A 17,133-nucleotide genomic window follows, 5' to 3' on the forward strand; every position below is an offset into this window, starting at 1 on the left:
CTCTCTCTCTCTCTGTCTCTCTCTCTCTCTCTCTCTCTCTCTCTCTCTCTCTCTCTCTCTCCCCCAGCGGTAGAGCAACACTAAGCAGCAGCGGCAGCAGCAGTGTCACACAGACGTGGGATCGACTTGCATGAAAGTGAGGATCTCTTTTTTTCTTTCTTTTTTGTGTCTCTTCTTGCTGGAACTCCTTCCTCTTCAGCTCCTCTGCCGTCTTCAGTCCTTCCCATTTCTTCTTCACTGTTCTCCAGCTCCATCTCCATTCCTCTCATCTCTTATTCCACTAAATTGTTGCTTTTCAGAGCCCAGCAGTGTGAGGATCCAGTGCAGTCTAGACAGGTTTTCTGTTTTGAGTGTGTAGCCTTATGTCTTTCTTTGGTCTTCATGTAGGAGCTCTGGGTTCACATATGCATGTGGATGGTTGTGGTGAAAGCGATGAGTTTTTACAGATTTGCTGAGGATTCAGGGTGTGCAGACACAGACAGTGTCATCTTTATTCTGAGACTGATTCCCTGTGTTTTTTATACTTTTTCCAGTGTTGAGGGCAGTATTTTCAGCCAAAGAAGCACCTTTGGCATTTAGTTCTATCAATTCTGTTTCAATTCAATTCTGTTTTCCATTCTATCCTTCTTTTAGCTGGTTTTAATGTTATTACCTGACTGGTTGGCTTAAAGAGACTCCATGTAAAATAAGATGAAAATGGGCATAATAACCATCATCATCATCATCATCCTCACCATCCCAGTCCCTTAGGCAGGATGGACTTAACAGAGCTGTTAACATCTGGACTGGCCACAATGTCGGCCACCTTAGCGCCTAACTCTTCTTCGGAGAACACCAGCCTAGGATCTTCTTCCTCCTCGAGATCCTCTCCTCTACCTCCTCATTCACAGGTGGCGTCGGTTTTCATCATGTTGGTGGTCACAGTTATTATCTTGGGGACTGTGGTAGGGAACGTGTTGGTGGTGGTGGCCGTGTTCACCAGTCGGGCACTACGGGCGCCTCAGAACCTTTTCCTGGTGTCCTTAGCATCAGCTGATATACTGGTGGCGACGCTGGTCATCCCCTTCTCCTTGGCTAATGAGGTGAGGAAAATGTTCTCTTTCCATCTTTTTATACAGTGTGTATGTTGCAAATGCTTGAGCAAAGTGGATGGTGATGCTAAAAACAGCTTTCAAGATGGCACAGATCATCTGTCGGATAGAAGAATGAGTGGATTTATGGAGAAAGTTTGATCTCCTTGTCCCGCCTCCACAGCTCCTCACATGAAGCTTGATTGACAATTGCAGTAGTAATCCTTCTTGTGGTAAATGGTGGGTGTGTGTTTTTTTTTGGTGGCTCCAAAGTTTTTCCCAAACCACATTCCATCAGTAGGAGGCGCTACAGAGGCGCTCTGATATTTACAAAGAGCACTTTCAAGATCCATGGATTCCAGTCAGGATGTAACGAGGATCTCAGCAAATTCTACAAAGATTCTACTATTTGGTGTTGCTGAAGAGAAACATGACTCTGTTCTTCCATCATCTACCTGCTTATATACCCAACAGACACAGATCAACACAAGCATCACTTTGATTCATATTTTGTGCAACCTGCTCACACAGACAAGGAGAGCAGCGTGTTAGTAACACCCTCTATGCAGTTATATCACCAAAATCTGTCTGAAAAAGGCAGCCAGTGTCCACTGTGCACCACCGTCAGTCCATAACTGCTCCCCCCCCCCCCCCACCCCCGCCCCCCCGTCATTCATCACAGCTGCCGTGCTCCCACAAGCTTCCCGCGGCTGCAACACCATTAAAGGGTTGCAGCCGCAAAGGAAGTTCTCCAGCTAATCCAGCTTAATCCACTCTGCCTCACATCTCACCAGAAATTCAATATTGTCTCATATGAGCCAGACGAATAGAGACAATGGAGAGTTGCAGTGTCTTCGTCTCAGAAAAACGCTGTATATTCTAACAAAGCTGTAGGGGAATTTGATTAAATTGGAATTTCATCAGAGCGGTTGAAAGATCTGTCAGCTTTAAGATGGAAAGACGAATTGATTTGCTTTTCTGACTAACTAAATATAGTTTCTGCTGGTGTGGACATGATGAGATTTGGACTTGATCCTGTGCTCCAGGCATGTTTGGGTGGCTGAATGTGACCAGAGAGCAAAGCACAAACACAACTTTCCTTCTTCCTTCTCTCCTTTAGAGGATTATTTGTGACAGAATTAAAAGGTTCTACCTTGGATTTGGAAAATGAGTCACACACATGATCAGTGAAAGATGTTTTATGCTCTTCAGTTGGTTATTTTTGGATTTACTTTTCTTTATTCATGGGTTTAATAGATGAAAAAGACAGGGGAGGTTGGAGGATAGAGTGGCACAAGTTTAAAGCCCTGCATAGAGTTCATACTGATGTCACATATCTGTGTTTAAACTAGAAATTAGTTTCAGAAAGTCTTCAGATCTGGTTTTAAAGATGGTTCAATGTTTCAGTCAGTATTTTAGATATAACTGACTAGAAACAAAATTAAATGAAACATGGATTTGATTGTTGACACACTTGCCTAAAACGTAAGACAAAACAAGATGGCCTCCACTAGTCACTTTAAATGAGCTGATTGTGATTCGTCATGGCGACATTTTGACGCTGCTTACAATAAATATTTCAGTTTGGCTTCTGTCCGATTTTAGACACAAGTTAATGCAACTAGCTGAGAGGATTCTTTGCTGTTTTGTGGAGGGGGATTATTTGCAGTGCTAACGTGGTTCTTCCTTCTTCCAGGTCATGGGATACTGGTACTTTGGATCCACCTGGTGCTCCTTCTATCTGGCTCTGGACGTCCTCTTTTGCACGTCGTCCATTGTCCACCTCTGCGCCATCAGCCTCGACCGCTACTGGTCTGTCACCAACGCCGTCAGCTACAACCGCAAACGGACACCAAAGCGGATTAAAGCCATGATCAGCGTTGTGTGGCTGATATCAATCGTCATATCCTCGCCCCCACTGCTCATGACACAGAAAGAGGAAACCCAGAGGCCGCAGCTGCAGGAGGAGGACGACAGCGTACAGAGACAGGAGTGTCTCCTCAACAACCAGACGTGGTACATCCTCTCATCCTGCCTGGTTTCCTTCTTTGCTCCAGGAATCATTATGATCCTTGTTTACTGTAAAATCTACCGTGTTGCCAAGCAGCGAGCCTCTACTGTGTTTGTGGCGAAGAATGTGATGGAGCGGCAGCCATCGCAGTCAGAGACCTGCTTTGTGGGAAACTCGCGGACATGCCAAAGACTGGGGAAGAGCTGCGGTGAGTCCGAGTATCAGCTGGACAGCCCGCGGCCCGCGTGCCTGCACGGCTGCTCCAGCGTGGACAGCAGCAGGCGAGGAGAGCTGGATGATATTGATTTAGAGGAGAGGAGTTGTGAATCAAATAGGAAAACAGCCTCCTCCATTTCCTCTGCACTCCGCTTCCCCAGGAGAGCCGGAGTGAGGGTGAAAGTAGAGCACGGAAAAGACTCCGTGGGAACACCAACCAGGCTGAAACCGCCTCCTCCCCCATCCTGCACCTCCGTATCCTGGGCATCATCTGACCACTGTTCCCACCACTTCCTGCTGCCTTCCCCGGTGCCTCTACGGAGCAGGCAGATGTCTTTATCCAAAACTAAAGTGGCACAAATGAGGGAGAAGCGCTTCACCTTTGTTCTGGCAGTGGTCATGGGCGTGTTTGTCCTTTGCTGGTTCCCGTTTTTCTTCACCTACAGTCTGCACGCTGTTTGCAGAGAGAGCTGCACCATCCCAGACACACTTTTCAACCTGTTCTTCTGGATCGGATACTGTAACAGCAGCCTCAATCCCATCATATACACCATCTTTAACAGAGACTTCAGGAGGGCCTTCAAGAAGATTCTGTTCCAGACTAACAAATGAACATACTCTGTGTGTGTGTGTGTGTGTGTGTGTGTGTGTGTGTGTGTGTGTGTGTGTGTGTGTGTGTGTGTGTGTGTGTGCGTGTGTGTGTGTGTGCGCGCCTTACATGCTAACACACACACACACACTCTCTCTCATGCAGTTACACAATCGAACAAACGTGTTCACACTGTTTTAATCTTGGTTTTCCACTGTGCAGTCATACTTGACATTAAAGGGCTAGTCATACTGTCTGTGTGCTGATTTATTATTCAACAGCTCTCTCATTAATGAAACATTGCTATATCAGTGTAAGCAGGTCGGTTACTGTTCACTGGTTTTGAAATCATCAGTAAAATAGCCTCAGGGTCTGGAAATCAGAAAAACAGAACAAGAATCTAAGAGATGAAACGAGTGCATTTGTATTGGAGACAGGTTTGAAAACTGTTCGATTTGTTTCTACTCAATAGAAGCTAGACACTCATCATCTTACTGAACCATGTTTAATATGAAATTGATGCTTAAAAATCCATCATAAATAAATGGTTATCTCAACCTGTTTTCTATGCAAATAAATGTTACTGTCCTGGATGTTAAATACACATACAGAAGATGGCTGCCACACATACCCTGCTGTCATTTGAAATGTAGGTTGTGTAAATGCTAAATGCTGAAATTGATAAAGGCAGAGGTTTGAATTTTGACATTTGGCAGAAGCTTCTACGCTCGACTTTAATTTATGTTTCAGGCTTGGAACTTTCAGATAAACTGTTTCTTCTGACCAGATCGGACATCAGCGAGTTTTTTCATTTCCACTTTTGACCAATGAGAATCGAGAACACAGGTGTTTAATCCCCCAGAGATATGTGAGTATCACCACACTCAGGCACAAATGTATGCATGATTAAACGTAAAGTGAAAAGCAGCCTACAGCACAAGAATCAAAATAAATCACAGTACATTTCGGAAATAACCAAACTTAAATGATTGTGCAGTTACAGATTTGTTTTGTGGAAAGGACTCATGAGGAGGATTAGTGGTTTGTTTTGTTTTGATGTGGGAGTATAACTGTGTAAGGACTTGAGAAAATCTATCTGCACTTCTGTTAAATGCGTTTCTGTGCCTCTGAGTACTGAAACGCGACCATCATCCCAAAGATTTACACTCTGAATAAAGACAAATGAAAGTGTGTTTCACACAGCAGCGATGTGCAGCTGTTGACACTGCAGCGCTCGGAGGAAAGAAACGCTGAAGATGTATGTGCAGGAAGCAGAAGGGCTGAGCTCCTGTAAACAGAGCAGACAGACCAGAGAGAGACCAAGAGAGGGAACATCATCATTATGATCATTACTTGAGCTGTGTGCTTTAAACAAAGTCCTACAATTCCTCTGGCTTAGCTGAGTCCAAAACCACAATTTCGTAATGACTCCATATGCAGCTTCCACCATTCAGTGGGAGAAGCTTTGCTATCTGAAACTGTTTGCCCTAAATGATGCAATAAGGAAAGAAAGAGAGAAGAAATAGATCACCTCCTTCCCCATCCCCTTAGCCTTCTTTGTATCCCTAAAAAACTATAGTATATTTATTGTATACTTCCACAGCTGCCTCCGGTCTCAAGCAACTCATGACCATTCTGCACCCCACAGCATGGAGGAGCATAAAATCATCTCCATCACACATGCAGTGTTCTACGGGTCCGCCTTTCTCTTAAATGGGATTTACACCAAGAGCACAAACTATAAAAAGAAACAAATAGCGATTTTGATTCTCAACAAATCTTCTTCTGTATATTGTGTAATGGCTTGTGCCATAAAAGTGATAAATGCTTTATAAAGTGTTTAATAGAATAAGTCCACTCTTCTCAAACACATAACTCAGCTATGAGTGTCGGTGCTGACTGACCAACAGGCCCAAGGCCACAAGCAGCATTACATTACGCTGGTTGCTATGCAACCTCAAGTTTGGCTGTAACTGGACAATATTGCAATTAACATGAACCACAATGATTTTTCTATATTACTGAAGAGGGGAGGTAACATCCTGTGTTAATAAAACACCAAGGAACATCTTACAATGCAAAGGGATGAGATCTTCAGGATATTGGGCATTAAGCTTATTGAATAAGCATAAAGCTTTTTCTATGTATTGTAAACTAAGAATGTCATATAAACATATAGTAATGTCAGTCATGTGGTGTCATGGTTCCAGTATTGGCTGTGGCTCCTGCAGTGACACTGGCAACTCCCAAATCAGCTCAGGAGCCACTTCATATATTAGCCTACGCAAGCAGGATCAGACCATGACAAAAATTGTGTTGGCCATTCTTCAAGTTATAAATTGTGAATTAACATCATGTAAGAGCAGTAAGAAGAGGGCAGGGTAATGTTGGTAATGTGTCCCAGCTTTATGGAGCACATTTACACTTGGTTAGGTGTGACAGTCACCATATGTAATTATACACTTACACCTGCATTATCATGAGTCCAATAATAACTGGATAAAGATTTCATTGTAACACACTGTGTAAAGGAAACCATGCAGTGTGTGTGTGTGTGTGTGTGTGTGTGTGTGTGTGTGTGTGTGTGTGTGTGTGTGTGTGTGTGAGTGTGTGTTCCATAGGGTGCATTTATTCACAGTCAGTTAGTGAGACTCACTTCATTCAAATGTGAATCTGATGTGTTGTGAGTCCCATGTCTTTTGTGTGAAGGAGTTGTGTGTCTGCTGGATAGACCAGTGAAAATAAGTGTAAACCCTGCGTTGGTGTGAAAAGCATCCTTGAATCAGCTCAAGCTTTTCTCTTAAAAGCTGCTGGTTATTTCTAAAGCTCTCACAAACCAAACAGAGCTCACAATGGCCTCTGCCAGTCTGAGCAGAGTCACTGGAGATGAGACCAGAGCTCCATATTGTTGGTGTCCTGCCGCATCCACATGGTATTTCATTAGCCGGCACATTCACTGACTGTATAGCTGTCAGAGGCAGTTCCTAAGTCAAAACAAAATGATTTTCCTTTTTAAATCAAAAGTTATTTACTGCATTTCTGCATGATTGACAGACTATGTAAAGACATGAAGAACACCGGAAACGGGCAGAAATTACACCAACTGTACCAACAAACACAACACATTGTACAAACAGTAACCCAGTAACATGCTATTGAGTCTTTTTCACAACTTTTGAAAAATAGGTTCCTAATGTCTGGACTTTGCATGTGCTTTAAAAATGTACAAACTTACATACAATACAACATTTTCACCAAGAATCACAAACTTGCTCTCCATATAGTTTAATTTTCAATCATATCCAACAAATTATTATTATTATTTCTATTATTACTATTATTATTGCAAGAAATCTGTTTTTGTTTTTTTTGTGGAAAAACCCCATTTGACTGAAGGAACTCAGAGTGATGGAAGAAAGAGATGAGGAACTGCAGTGTCTTGTTCAACTGAAAAGTGAAAAGCTAAAAAAAGATCCAAACAGTGGAGAGTGGGCTGTGATACAAGAGGAGGTGTGGAGGCGACAGGAGCAGAGTCCATTTTCTCCAGACTGTGAGCTTCAACAGGTCAAACGGGAACAATAAGAGCCTGTCAAACACATGATCTAACACAAAGACCAAGGAAGGAGAGAGAGAGAGAGAGAGAGGAGGAGGAGAAGGAGAGAGGATGAATCAGATTCAACACAGTGAAAGAACCACATGCGAGACTGGAATGTGTTATTGTTTCATCACAGATACTTCCAAGACACCAGTGCACCTGCTCTGAATGTTATCCTGGTTTCTGTCATATTCAAGATACGATGTGTAAGTCCATGATTCTGACATCATCCATGTTTAACCATCTATGTCCACACAGGTGTGTTGTATCTCCATCAAGCAGGATGAGGACACTTTAATTCCAGGCTGTTGCTACATTTATCCAACTGCACTGCACAACACTGCACACATACATGAAGACATACAAAGTCAATACGATGCAACAAATATGTTCTGCGGTTAATTTGGTCACTGAGTTAATAAGAACAACAGAGTTTCACGAACCATTTCTAATTTTCCAGCTCAGTTCATGTCATTCCTCCCACAGTCGGACCATAATTGCATCCTTACATTCCTTGAACCGCTCCAAAACTTCACAAGATTTGCTTGTTTGTCAAAATAGGCTACATGCAAGGAAACTGGTGTGTTGTGTTGTTGCTGCATATGTTCTCACAAAACTCATGAAATACAGTACATGTGTACAATACAGTGCAATACAAATATAGCACCGTGTCACATTTCCACAGACTTCACAGAATTCCGCAGGCAGTAATTCAGCTACCATTACTTACTGTTGAGCTTTGGAGATACCAGATCAAAGGTGAGAAACAACTTGGGGACATAAGTAAAGAAGTAAAAGTTAACATGTCACCTTCTGCTCTCAGCTCAGATACATTTTGAGTAGTAAATGAATTTCCATACAAAGTGTGCACCTTAGTTAAGTATTCATTGAAATGAATGAACTTCCTATCATGGAATATACTGTCAGTTTCAGTTAACACACACAAAGAATCACAGCCACACAACTGTCACACAGGAACACAAATGCAGTGAGAGGGAAATCAACTTAATCCTTGATTGTTCCTCTAAATATCCTCAGTATTATTGCTTATAGTCAACATGACGCAACATTGATTCTTTTTCTGTTTCTGCCTCATCTATCTGCACATTCTACAGTTATCGACTACCAGAAATTGTGACATGCCTTAACATGGAATAGCACACGTAAAAAAGAATTAAAATTGGATGAAACTTGCAGGCAGAACTCATGAGGAAGCTTTGAGTATAACTGAGGTGACAGTGGCTGAGCCTGTAGTGTAGGACAGCAGGGGAGTCAACCACTCCACTGCTGTGCAGGTATTTGGGTTCAGCTCTTTCTAAAACTGGCAAATGGTTGTGTCATCATGTCACATGTTGAGTATCAACTGTCTTCTAAATGGAACTAAATTTGTAAAGCTATCAGCTGAGTACAATGAACATTGGATTCATCTCACAGGGAGGAACTTCTTCTGGACTTTTCACCCTTGTGTCCCTTACAGTAAAAAAAATAGGAGGATTCTAGGATTCTATGAAACGTTATGCGTGACAGGTGGTTATGTCAGACATGGTTGTGTGTGTGTGTGTGTGTGTGTGTGTGTGTGTGTGTGTGTGTGTGTGTGTGTGTGTGTGTGTGTGTGTGTGTGTGTGTGTGTGTGTGTGTGTGTGTGTGTGTGTGTGTGTGTGTGTGTGTGGGTGTGTGTGTGTGTGTAGGCTGGGTGCAGAGTAAGTAGGATGAGCTTTGGCTGTAAAAAAAATTGCCGGTTTTGATTTGTATTGAAAGTCGGTGTGTTTCCATTGTTGTCTCCCTGTGTGTGACTCATTCTCTCACTGTTCAACACCTCTGTTCAGTGTTGAGATCCTCTCACTGTTCTGCTGACAGTCCAGTGTGAATTATGAAGATGTATGTATATTTGGTCAATTTGATATTCAGCTTTTGCCTTCGCCTTCCTATCCTCTTGAAGTAATTCAACTGAGAATGATATAACATATATGTCATATAAAAAGCAAAAGGTTGACTGCTTTGCAAGTTTAATTAATTAATTAATTAATGTTTCACTGACATCTAAAACTTCACAGGAGATGAAGTGGACGCAGACAGAGGGAGAAGGAGAAACGTTATCATTGTCTTTTCTTCCATCATACTGTCCATCAGAACACTGGGATTTGCAATTTAAAAGAAGAATAGACAACAAAAGGAATAATTTAAAAGAAGAAGAAGTAACTGTTTATTTTCCAATGTTTTCAATGATAATGCGTCACAATGCACAGTGAATAATGCAGCGTGGTCCAATCCAAAGTCATGGAATATTTTCTCATATTGTCAGATTGTGACAGCTGGCAGTTCTTGTGACTAAACTGAGTAGACAAGTAGAATGCAGCCACTTTGAAATTCTTATAACCCAGGATGACAAACAATGGCTGTCCCAGTTTCCAGGCAGAAGCTTCTTCTGAACTGCTGTCACACAGACTTTGAGCTGACCGAGGAAACATCTTTAATGCAGCATGTGAAGCATTTTTCTTCCTCCTGGCCTTGTAGTTATGATGAGAGAACAACATGCTGATGTTTAAGAGATGAGAGAAAAGCCCCGTTTGAAAGAACATGGTTAGTTATGTGTAAAGCTAGACTTTCACACGCCGTAGTGAAATGCACTAAAATGAATGAACAAGGCCGAGCGTAGCCATAAATGCTGTTTTTTATGTAATAATACAAAGATCCTTTAAAACTGGTGTGTTTTCATCTAGTCATCATACCTAAACATGTCACTTTACACTGTGCTTCCAAGAAATCCATTCATTGTTTGTCTTTAATAAGCATATATTCTATTGTCCTTCCTCCATTGGGAAACTAGAAAGTCTGTATTTTTCCAGTGGCACAATAAGGTTTTAAATGGAAAACCTCCCCATCTCTCTCAGCAGCAGTGATAACAAGCTGCTAATGAGAGAGGATAATGAGCCGTGTTTCCTGGGCTCGGCGCTGAAAAACACTCGCATTTTAACAAGTCATCTGGTTCAGCACAGAAGATTCTGTTACCTGAGATGACAAGTTTCCTTTCAGTTACATGATAATCTACAATCAAGGAGTCATACCATGATGATGGAACATAATCTCACCTCTCTTTGATTAATAGTCAATAAACTAAAACAAAACACAGACATTTTAATGACACGATACATCACAGCTTCCTCTTCCACTGCTCTGTTGAGAATATGTCTTTCTTTGGCATTCATTTTCATCTCTTTATTGAAATCAACTTTCCAATTCCACCCTCCATCTCTCTCTCTCTCTCTCTCTCTCTCTCTCTCTCTCTCTCTCTCTCTCATTACTCTGTTGTCTCTGTTGTGTGCCTCTTGCTTACCTTGCCCTTGACACATCTTTGAAACATCTCTCAAACAACTTATTTTCTGAAATCTATTGAAGTCGTGAGGTTGAATATATGTATTGATAATGATTGTTGACTCCATTGGAATTACGTGGATGTACTGATTGCTCATCAGATGTTGTCTGCTCTTTATCACAGTCACAGTAAAAGACAAATAATCTGCCTAAAGTGAGGACAAATAATCAATAGTGCTCGATACTAAAGACACTTTTAAAACACTAATGTGCTCTGAACAGTGAATCATTATAAGCGTCATAACAGACACTATTTTCCCACCATGCAAAGCAGAGTAAAAATAGTAAAAATAGTAAAAACAATCGTTAAATATAGTTGTTAAATGGCTCTATAATGCACAATACTGATCGGTCCATCATAGCATTATATGGAAATATACTAAATTAATAATGATGCTGAACTTGTACTACATCCATTAACTCAAGTGTTTGCTGCTGTTTACATAGCTTAGCTACTTTTTTCTCAGCAGTAGTCATAAAATCATTTAAAATGAAGGCACTGTGTGTAATCATTTATTTCCTTTGTGACAAGCGGCCTAATTAGTGTGATAACATCCTACATCCACCATCCTACTGCTCAAGAAGACAATTTTGTCCCGAAACAGAAACTCCAAAAAATAAAGCAATTTGTCTATGTTCCTGGTCCTCTCCAGACTGCGTCATGGTCTGATAAGCACCAGGAAACTCTTTATATATTGTCTGACGTACGAAACTCTTCCAATAGTATTCTGGACTGTTGACTGAGAAGTTAACATACCCCTTTCCAATTGATAAAAATGTATTGATTAGTTAGGAGAAATGTTAATGTGGCATTCATGACCTGAATCATACAGGTTTTGGCAAGATTACAGGCAGGTGCTTTAAAGGGAGGGACAGGCAAGGGAGGGACAGGAGACCTGACAGGTGTGGAGTAGACGCAGCTGATTACAATCATCTAAATGTTCCTTTCTGAAATGGAGATGAGTGCCCTGCATCAGAATCAGAATCAGAAGAGCTTTATTGCCAAGTAAGTTTTCACTCACAATTGATTTGCTCTGGTCGATGGTGCGAACAACATCTCAGCTCTGAATATGAATAACGTCTTTTGATTGAATCAGTCCACCTTAGGTCATCACCTCTGATTCGGGCCAATACTGTTTATCACAATTGCAAATCAGTAGCCAAACGTTGTTCTGGTGGTGCTAATTATGGAACAGGAATTGTACAATAGTCACCTTCGGTTTGCTTCTGCTGTCATTTGGGACCTTTTTGTAAATATAGCTGTAAACATAAACTTTGATGAATTCATCAAGATCTCAATCTGTACCACCTACAATCCTCTCATGAACGTTATACAACACCAAAATCACACTTATATAAAACACTACGTACAGTATACTGTCCACAGCTGACTCAGTAACTACAGAGGCCAGAGAGTGGAGTCAGAAAGTGCTGCTTCAAAAGCCAGAGTGAGAAGGAATGGGAATGGCAATCCACACTATGCTGAGATTTCAGAAAGCAAAAGCAAACAAAATGCTAAAATATTTCTGGAATTAAATGTAAGAAATACACAGTGTAAAGGAACAGTCTAGTGACAAATGGGATTCAAATGTGCCCCATTTACAAATCCATTAATGGTATCTGTACATGTACCCATGTATCCTGATCATGAACATCTTGTGTTTTCTTCTCCATTTCTACAAGAGGAACAATTTTGTTCTGTTCTGCACACTGGGATGCACACAGGATTGCATTGTTCAGCGCATTGCAGTAAATAAAGCCAACAGCAATTAATCATCAATAATATTTCAGCTAAATTTGAACAATATTTGCAGCACTCTGCACTGACGCTTAGGGCAGCAAACTTGACAGGCGCAGGGGAGCACCTTGTTTGTACCCTTTCTATGCAGAGTGCAGGTTTAAGATTTAAACACACAGTTAGGATTTAGATATAATACTTTATACTTGATAAGACTGTCTAAATGGAATTGTGCTAAATCATAAAAAATAGGACGGCTAAAAAAGGGTTAAGAGATATTTATAAACGGCAGGCCGTACTCTGCCAGGGCCTGGGAGCTGTGTCTCAGCTTCAACGCCAAAAAGTTGTAGCGGTCAAGACAGTCCAACTGTCCAGAGTTCAGTTCAGCAATTCAGCATCTCAAGCTGAATCTCATCCACCTTTGGCGTTTTACCAGTGAGTGCACTGAAAATACTTCTTTTTAAATCATCCAAACTTTGCAATACACAAATGCCAGGATTCTGTATAAAATCAACTCAGGGGAAGACAAGAATCATGCACAAAATAAGAAGGGAAGTGCTGTTAGGAGGGGATCACCTCCAGAGGGAGACAAATCTAAATTACCTGACAATTTCACTGAATCATTAGATTTTCTCCTTGAAAAACTAGATAAATAGGCTTCGTCTTACTTCTCCTTCCTGAAAATCTGCCAAGCACTAGATAAAACAGGTAAACATTTCGCTATCTGTCAACATCACTGACAAACTTTGACCGTTGATATTGATAAATTGATGATATATCTATAAACCTTTTTGCAGTTCAGTGCAAAGTTAAACCATCATTTTTGCTGAAGATAAAGCCATCATGTTATTATTAGTTAGGAATCCAACTTTTACACTTTCTTATATGCAAATGACAAGTTAGATAAGCTCGAGCTGAAATGTAACTTTTTTTAACGTTATCAACCGCGAGAGGAAAGGCAGCGGAGAGAGCATGTACAGTTTTGATTGGAACAACTGAGGATCTTACACAGCTCAATTCCCAGCATATTGGTATCCAGCCACAGATGGTCTATGAACTGAAAAGGGACTTGAGATGGTGTGTTTATGTTGCTCCGTGCCTAAGTGCCACCAATAGACAATTTGTGAGATGAAGCAGTGAATCCCAAACATTTTCTGTATTCATGTTTGTTTGCCTCTTTCACTCTGTAATGTCAAATCTCAAGCTGCTGCAGCCCAACACAGCTGCAAGGATCCAGGAGAAATTCTGGCTGCTGGCCATCCTAAACCTCCACCTCCTCATCTGTCAGAGGTGGGAGCTGCACAACTCTAACACTGCTGCGAGGGAAAAAGGGGATGGATGGCTACGAGCGACATAGCTGGAAATCCAAAAACAAGATGATGAAAAAGCAGCTCAATTGGATTAAAGAGCTGACAGTGAGGAGGCAGGCTGGAGGAGGAAGGAGGAAGGAGGAAGGAGGAAGGAGGAAGGAGGAAGGAGTAAGGCTGGAGGAGGAAGGCAGAAGGGTGCATAATGTGTCTTTAAAACCGGCTGTCACATGCATTTATTACAGAATAGTATGAAAGTGGCAGCGACTCGGTGCAGCAACTTCACTTGTAATACTGTCTAACTACATTTTCCACAATGTTGATTTGTTCATTAATATAGCAAATTTGGATGACAGTAAAAAACAAAGAATGATTTTCTTTAGTTTTTTGATATTCCCTCTTTATTTGGAGTTCTTAGCCTCCTTTACAGATTTTTTGATGTGAAACAAATGGACTGTAGCCCCATGCCAACAAATGTCCCCTTGCGCACAATCAATTCTATTCTATTGAATGATATCCAATTAATTTCTATTCTATATTTATCAGGAAGACTGAAGTGATGGAAGCAGACAAGTCAGAGTGTCAGCGTCACCAAAAGAGGAACCCAGGCAAATCAGAACACCAGTTGCTCACTTGCTCCATCCTCGGTCAGAAACAACTTCACGTTCATATTCCATTAAATATGACCCGAAAACTCATTGCAGACACCCACTCTCATTTAATGAGGCAACGCTTTGTGGTTCTGAATTTAAATAATTTATATCATCTTTCTTTAAACCCCTGTCCAAGAAACACTGATTTGTTATGATGGCATGTGGCGACTGTGTACCAGAGACTCGATTAATGAGCTACCCACCCAAAGCCCTAGTCTCACTGCAACCAAAGGGCCTGGTGTGATTTGGAATAATTGTGGAGCTCAATCCTGTGTGAGTGTGCTGTGCCTGTAAAGGTACAAAATAAAAGCATCACAAATCAACTCACAATTTGGGTTTTGAGCACTGACATCTGTTTGTATTTAGAAATGATTCAAAACGTCACTTTTTTGCCTTCTTTCACTGCACTGCCACTCCACAGTAAAACAGCACATTCTAACAAAAACTAATTTTCTTTTGTCATATCACTCTTGACAAACCCCTCTACGAAAAAAAAGTTAAAACAATCAGTTATCACACCAGTGCACCCAACCTCAGCTCATCAACACAAGCTGTAGCCCTCCATTAAGCTAAGCCTGGCTCCCTGCTCACACACCAACCAAAACAATGCAAGAGCAGCGGCAATGAAGAATATCCAAACCTTAATTTAACACGTTCCTTTTTGCAACATAATACTGCAATGTTACGGCTTCATATTTCATCTATTACCATCCCAGCTGGCACAAATTATAATGGAATTTCGAATTAAAGGTAATTTTTCAGACCTGTAATGGATGCCATCAGAGAAATAACAACCTCATTAGTAAGACACATTACACAGCTGAGGGCCGAAGCTTCCATGCTGAGCTAAAAAGGGTTACAGGCGGCTGTTAAATTAAACTCTTAGTTGTCTGAATCCCATCTTTGTGCTACATAATGTACACCAGATGGGAACATTTAATATCTAATATACATCACGTGCTTCGTCAGCTAATGTCGAAGTTTGTTTCCGGTGAAATTGATCAACGTCTTCAGGTGAGTCGGAATCTTCTATCCACACTCAATGTGTTGCACAGCAAACAATGCACTGCACGCAGGTGTTGATTAAGTGTTGATTGCAACATCACAAAGACCATCAACATCAGAGAGGAGTCACAACAGAAAATATTGCAATTATGTAACCTAACTAACTGCATCTGTGTATCTGTTACATCAAAATAACATGTGGCATTGTACCTGAGTTCGGATCCAAACCACAAGGAACACAAACACACTCACACATACAGATCTACTTCAGCAGATCAAACTGCTTTGGGTTGGGAAAGATCTTGATACGAACAAGGATCTCTGGTCACCATGGAAACAAGATGTGCTTTCATGTCTGTTACCCAGATGTGTGTCATCTACTCTGCCTGTCAATCACTTTTTGTTGTATCCTCTCCTTTTTCTATTTGGTTAAATATCTCGACAGCACTGTTTGTTTTGTCTGCTTAGTGTTGTTCCGTCCGCCTGTTCACCCGCTGCTCACCATCTATTTGTACAAGAGCGGAAGAGTTTTGGCAATGAGAGCTCAAGCTGAAGAGCAGAGCCAGGTGGAAAATTAATGAAATCACTGTTCCCAGCTTGTTCCCAGTTCCCAGCTGTATCTAGATAAAAAAACAAGATGTAAAATGCTGTTGTCTTAAACGTGTGGATCCTCTCAACGCCATACACATGGAGGATCAAATATGTGGTAATCAGAAACTATTTACTCAGCAATCTAAATAATTGTATAACATATGGACATATGTGTAGGGCAACTTATGTCTCAACTCACAAACTTCATTACTTCAGTTATCATGGCTGAAGGAACAGTGTGTAGGTGTTGTGTGTGTAGGTGTTGAGACCAATTAGATCAATTACCTATATTCTTTCACTCACAGCTGTCACAGGCTTGTTACAAGAAAATTACACTCACATCTTGACTCTGGTTCCAAGGTCTCAAATTGAATTAGTGTTTGTGAGGCAGACATATGTATCAAAGATAAATCAGAGAACTGAGAAGGAATGTTCACTTTTCTCTTGCCAGTCATTCTTTATTAATCCATGTACCCACTGTCTGGTCAATGTAACAGGGAGCTTGAGTCTATCCCAGAATGCACTGTGTGAAAGGCAGGACACACCCTGCACAGGTCATCAGTCTATCACAGATCTAAAATAAATAAATAAAAAGGGTAAATTAAACTAATTAAACTGTATGATGGGAAGGGACAACAAATACAGATATTATATTAAATGTGTTAATATGCTGTTTATCTAAATCTCTTAAACTTCTATGAGCAGGTGTGTAATTCCACATATGTGTGATCAGTGTGCTGGAAAAGTCCTGATCCCATTTTTCTTACAGTGCTTTCTGTATTGGATGGTAAAGTTCTAAAAAAAAATTAATCTGAGAGCTTTAACAGGTGTCCTCAGGAGTAAGTCCACTTCAGATGGCTATGGCTCAGTGAGACTGAGACCATATAACTGTTGTATTTTATTAAATGGGCACCGAACCCTCAATTGCTCCCCCCTCTGCGAAGGGTGGTAATGTAATGTAAGTCGCTTTGGATAAAAGCGTCTGC

The 17,133-nt window shown here is 41.1% G+C and overlaps 1 protein-coding gene across 1 annotated transcript; it reads left to right on the forward strand.

The window, feature by feature from the left end:
* The first annotated feature begins 755 nt into the window (after positions 1–755).
* Positions 756–3,909, forward strand: LOC142996103 (alpha-2Db adrenergic receptor-like). Its single transcript, XM_076146992.1, has 2 exons — positions 756–1,082; positions 2,767–3,909. The coding sequence occupies exons 1-2, from the start codon at positions 756–758 to the stop codon at positions 3,907–3,909; spliced, it is 1,470 nt and encodes a 489-aa protein (XP_076003107.1).
* The last annotated feature ends 13,224 nt before the right edge of the window (positions 3,910–17,133 follow it).

The sequence above is a fragment of the Genypterus blacodes genome, unplaced genomic scaffold (genome assembly GCF_046128005.1).
Source record: "Genypterus blacodes isolate CSIRO-AG114 ecotype Tasmania unplaced genomic scaffold, CSIRO-AGI_Gbla_v1 ptg000036l_1, whole genome shotgun sequence".
Taxonomy (NCBI): Eukaryota; Metazoa; Chordata; class Actinopteri; order Ophidiiformes; family Ophidiidae; genus Genypterus; species Genypterus blacodes.

Coding starts and splice junctions, on each gene's coding strand:
- LOC142996103 (XM_076146992.1), top strand. CDS start 756: ATGGACTTAACAGAGCTGTTAACATCTGGACTGGCCACAATGTCGGCC. Junction 1,083..2,766: donor CCTTCTCCTTGGCTAATGAG/GTGAGGAAAATG, acceptor TCCTTCTTCCAG/GTCATGGGATACTGGTACTT.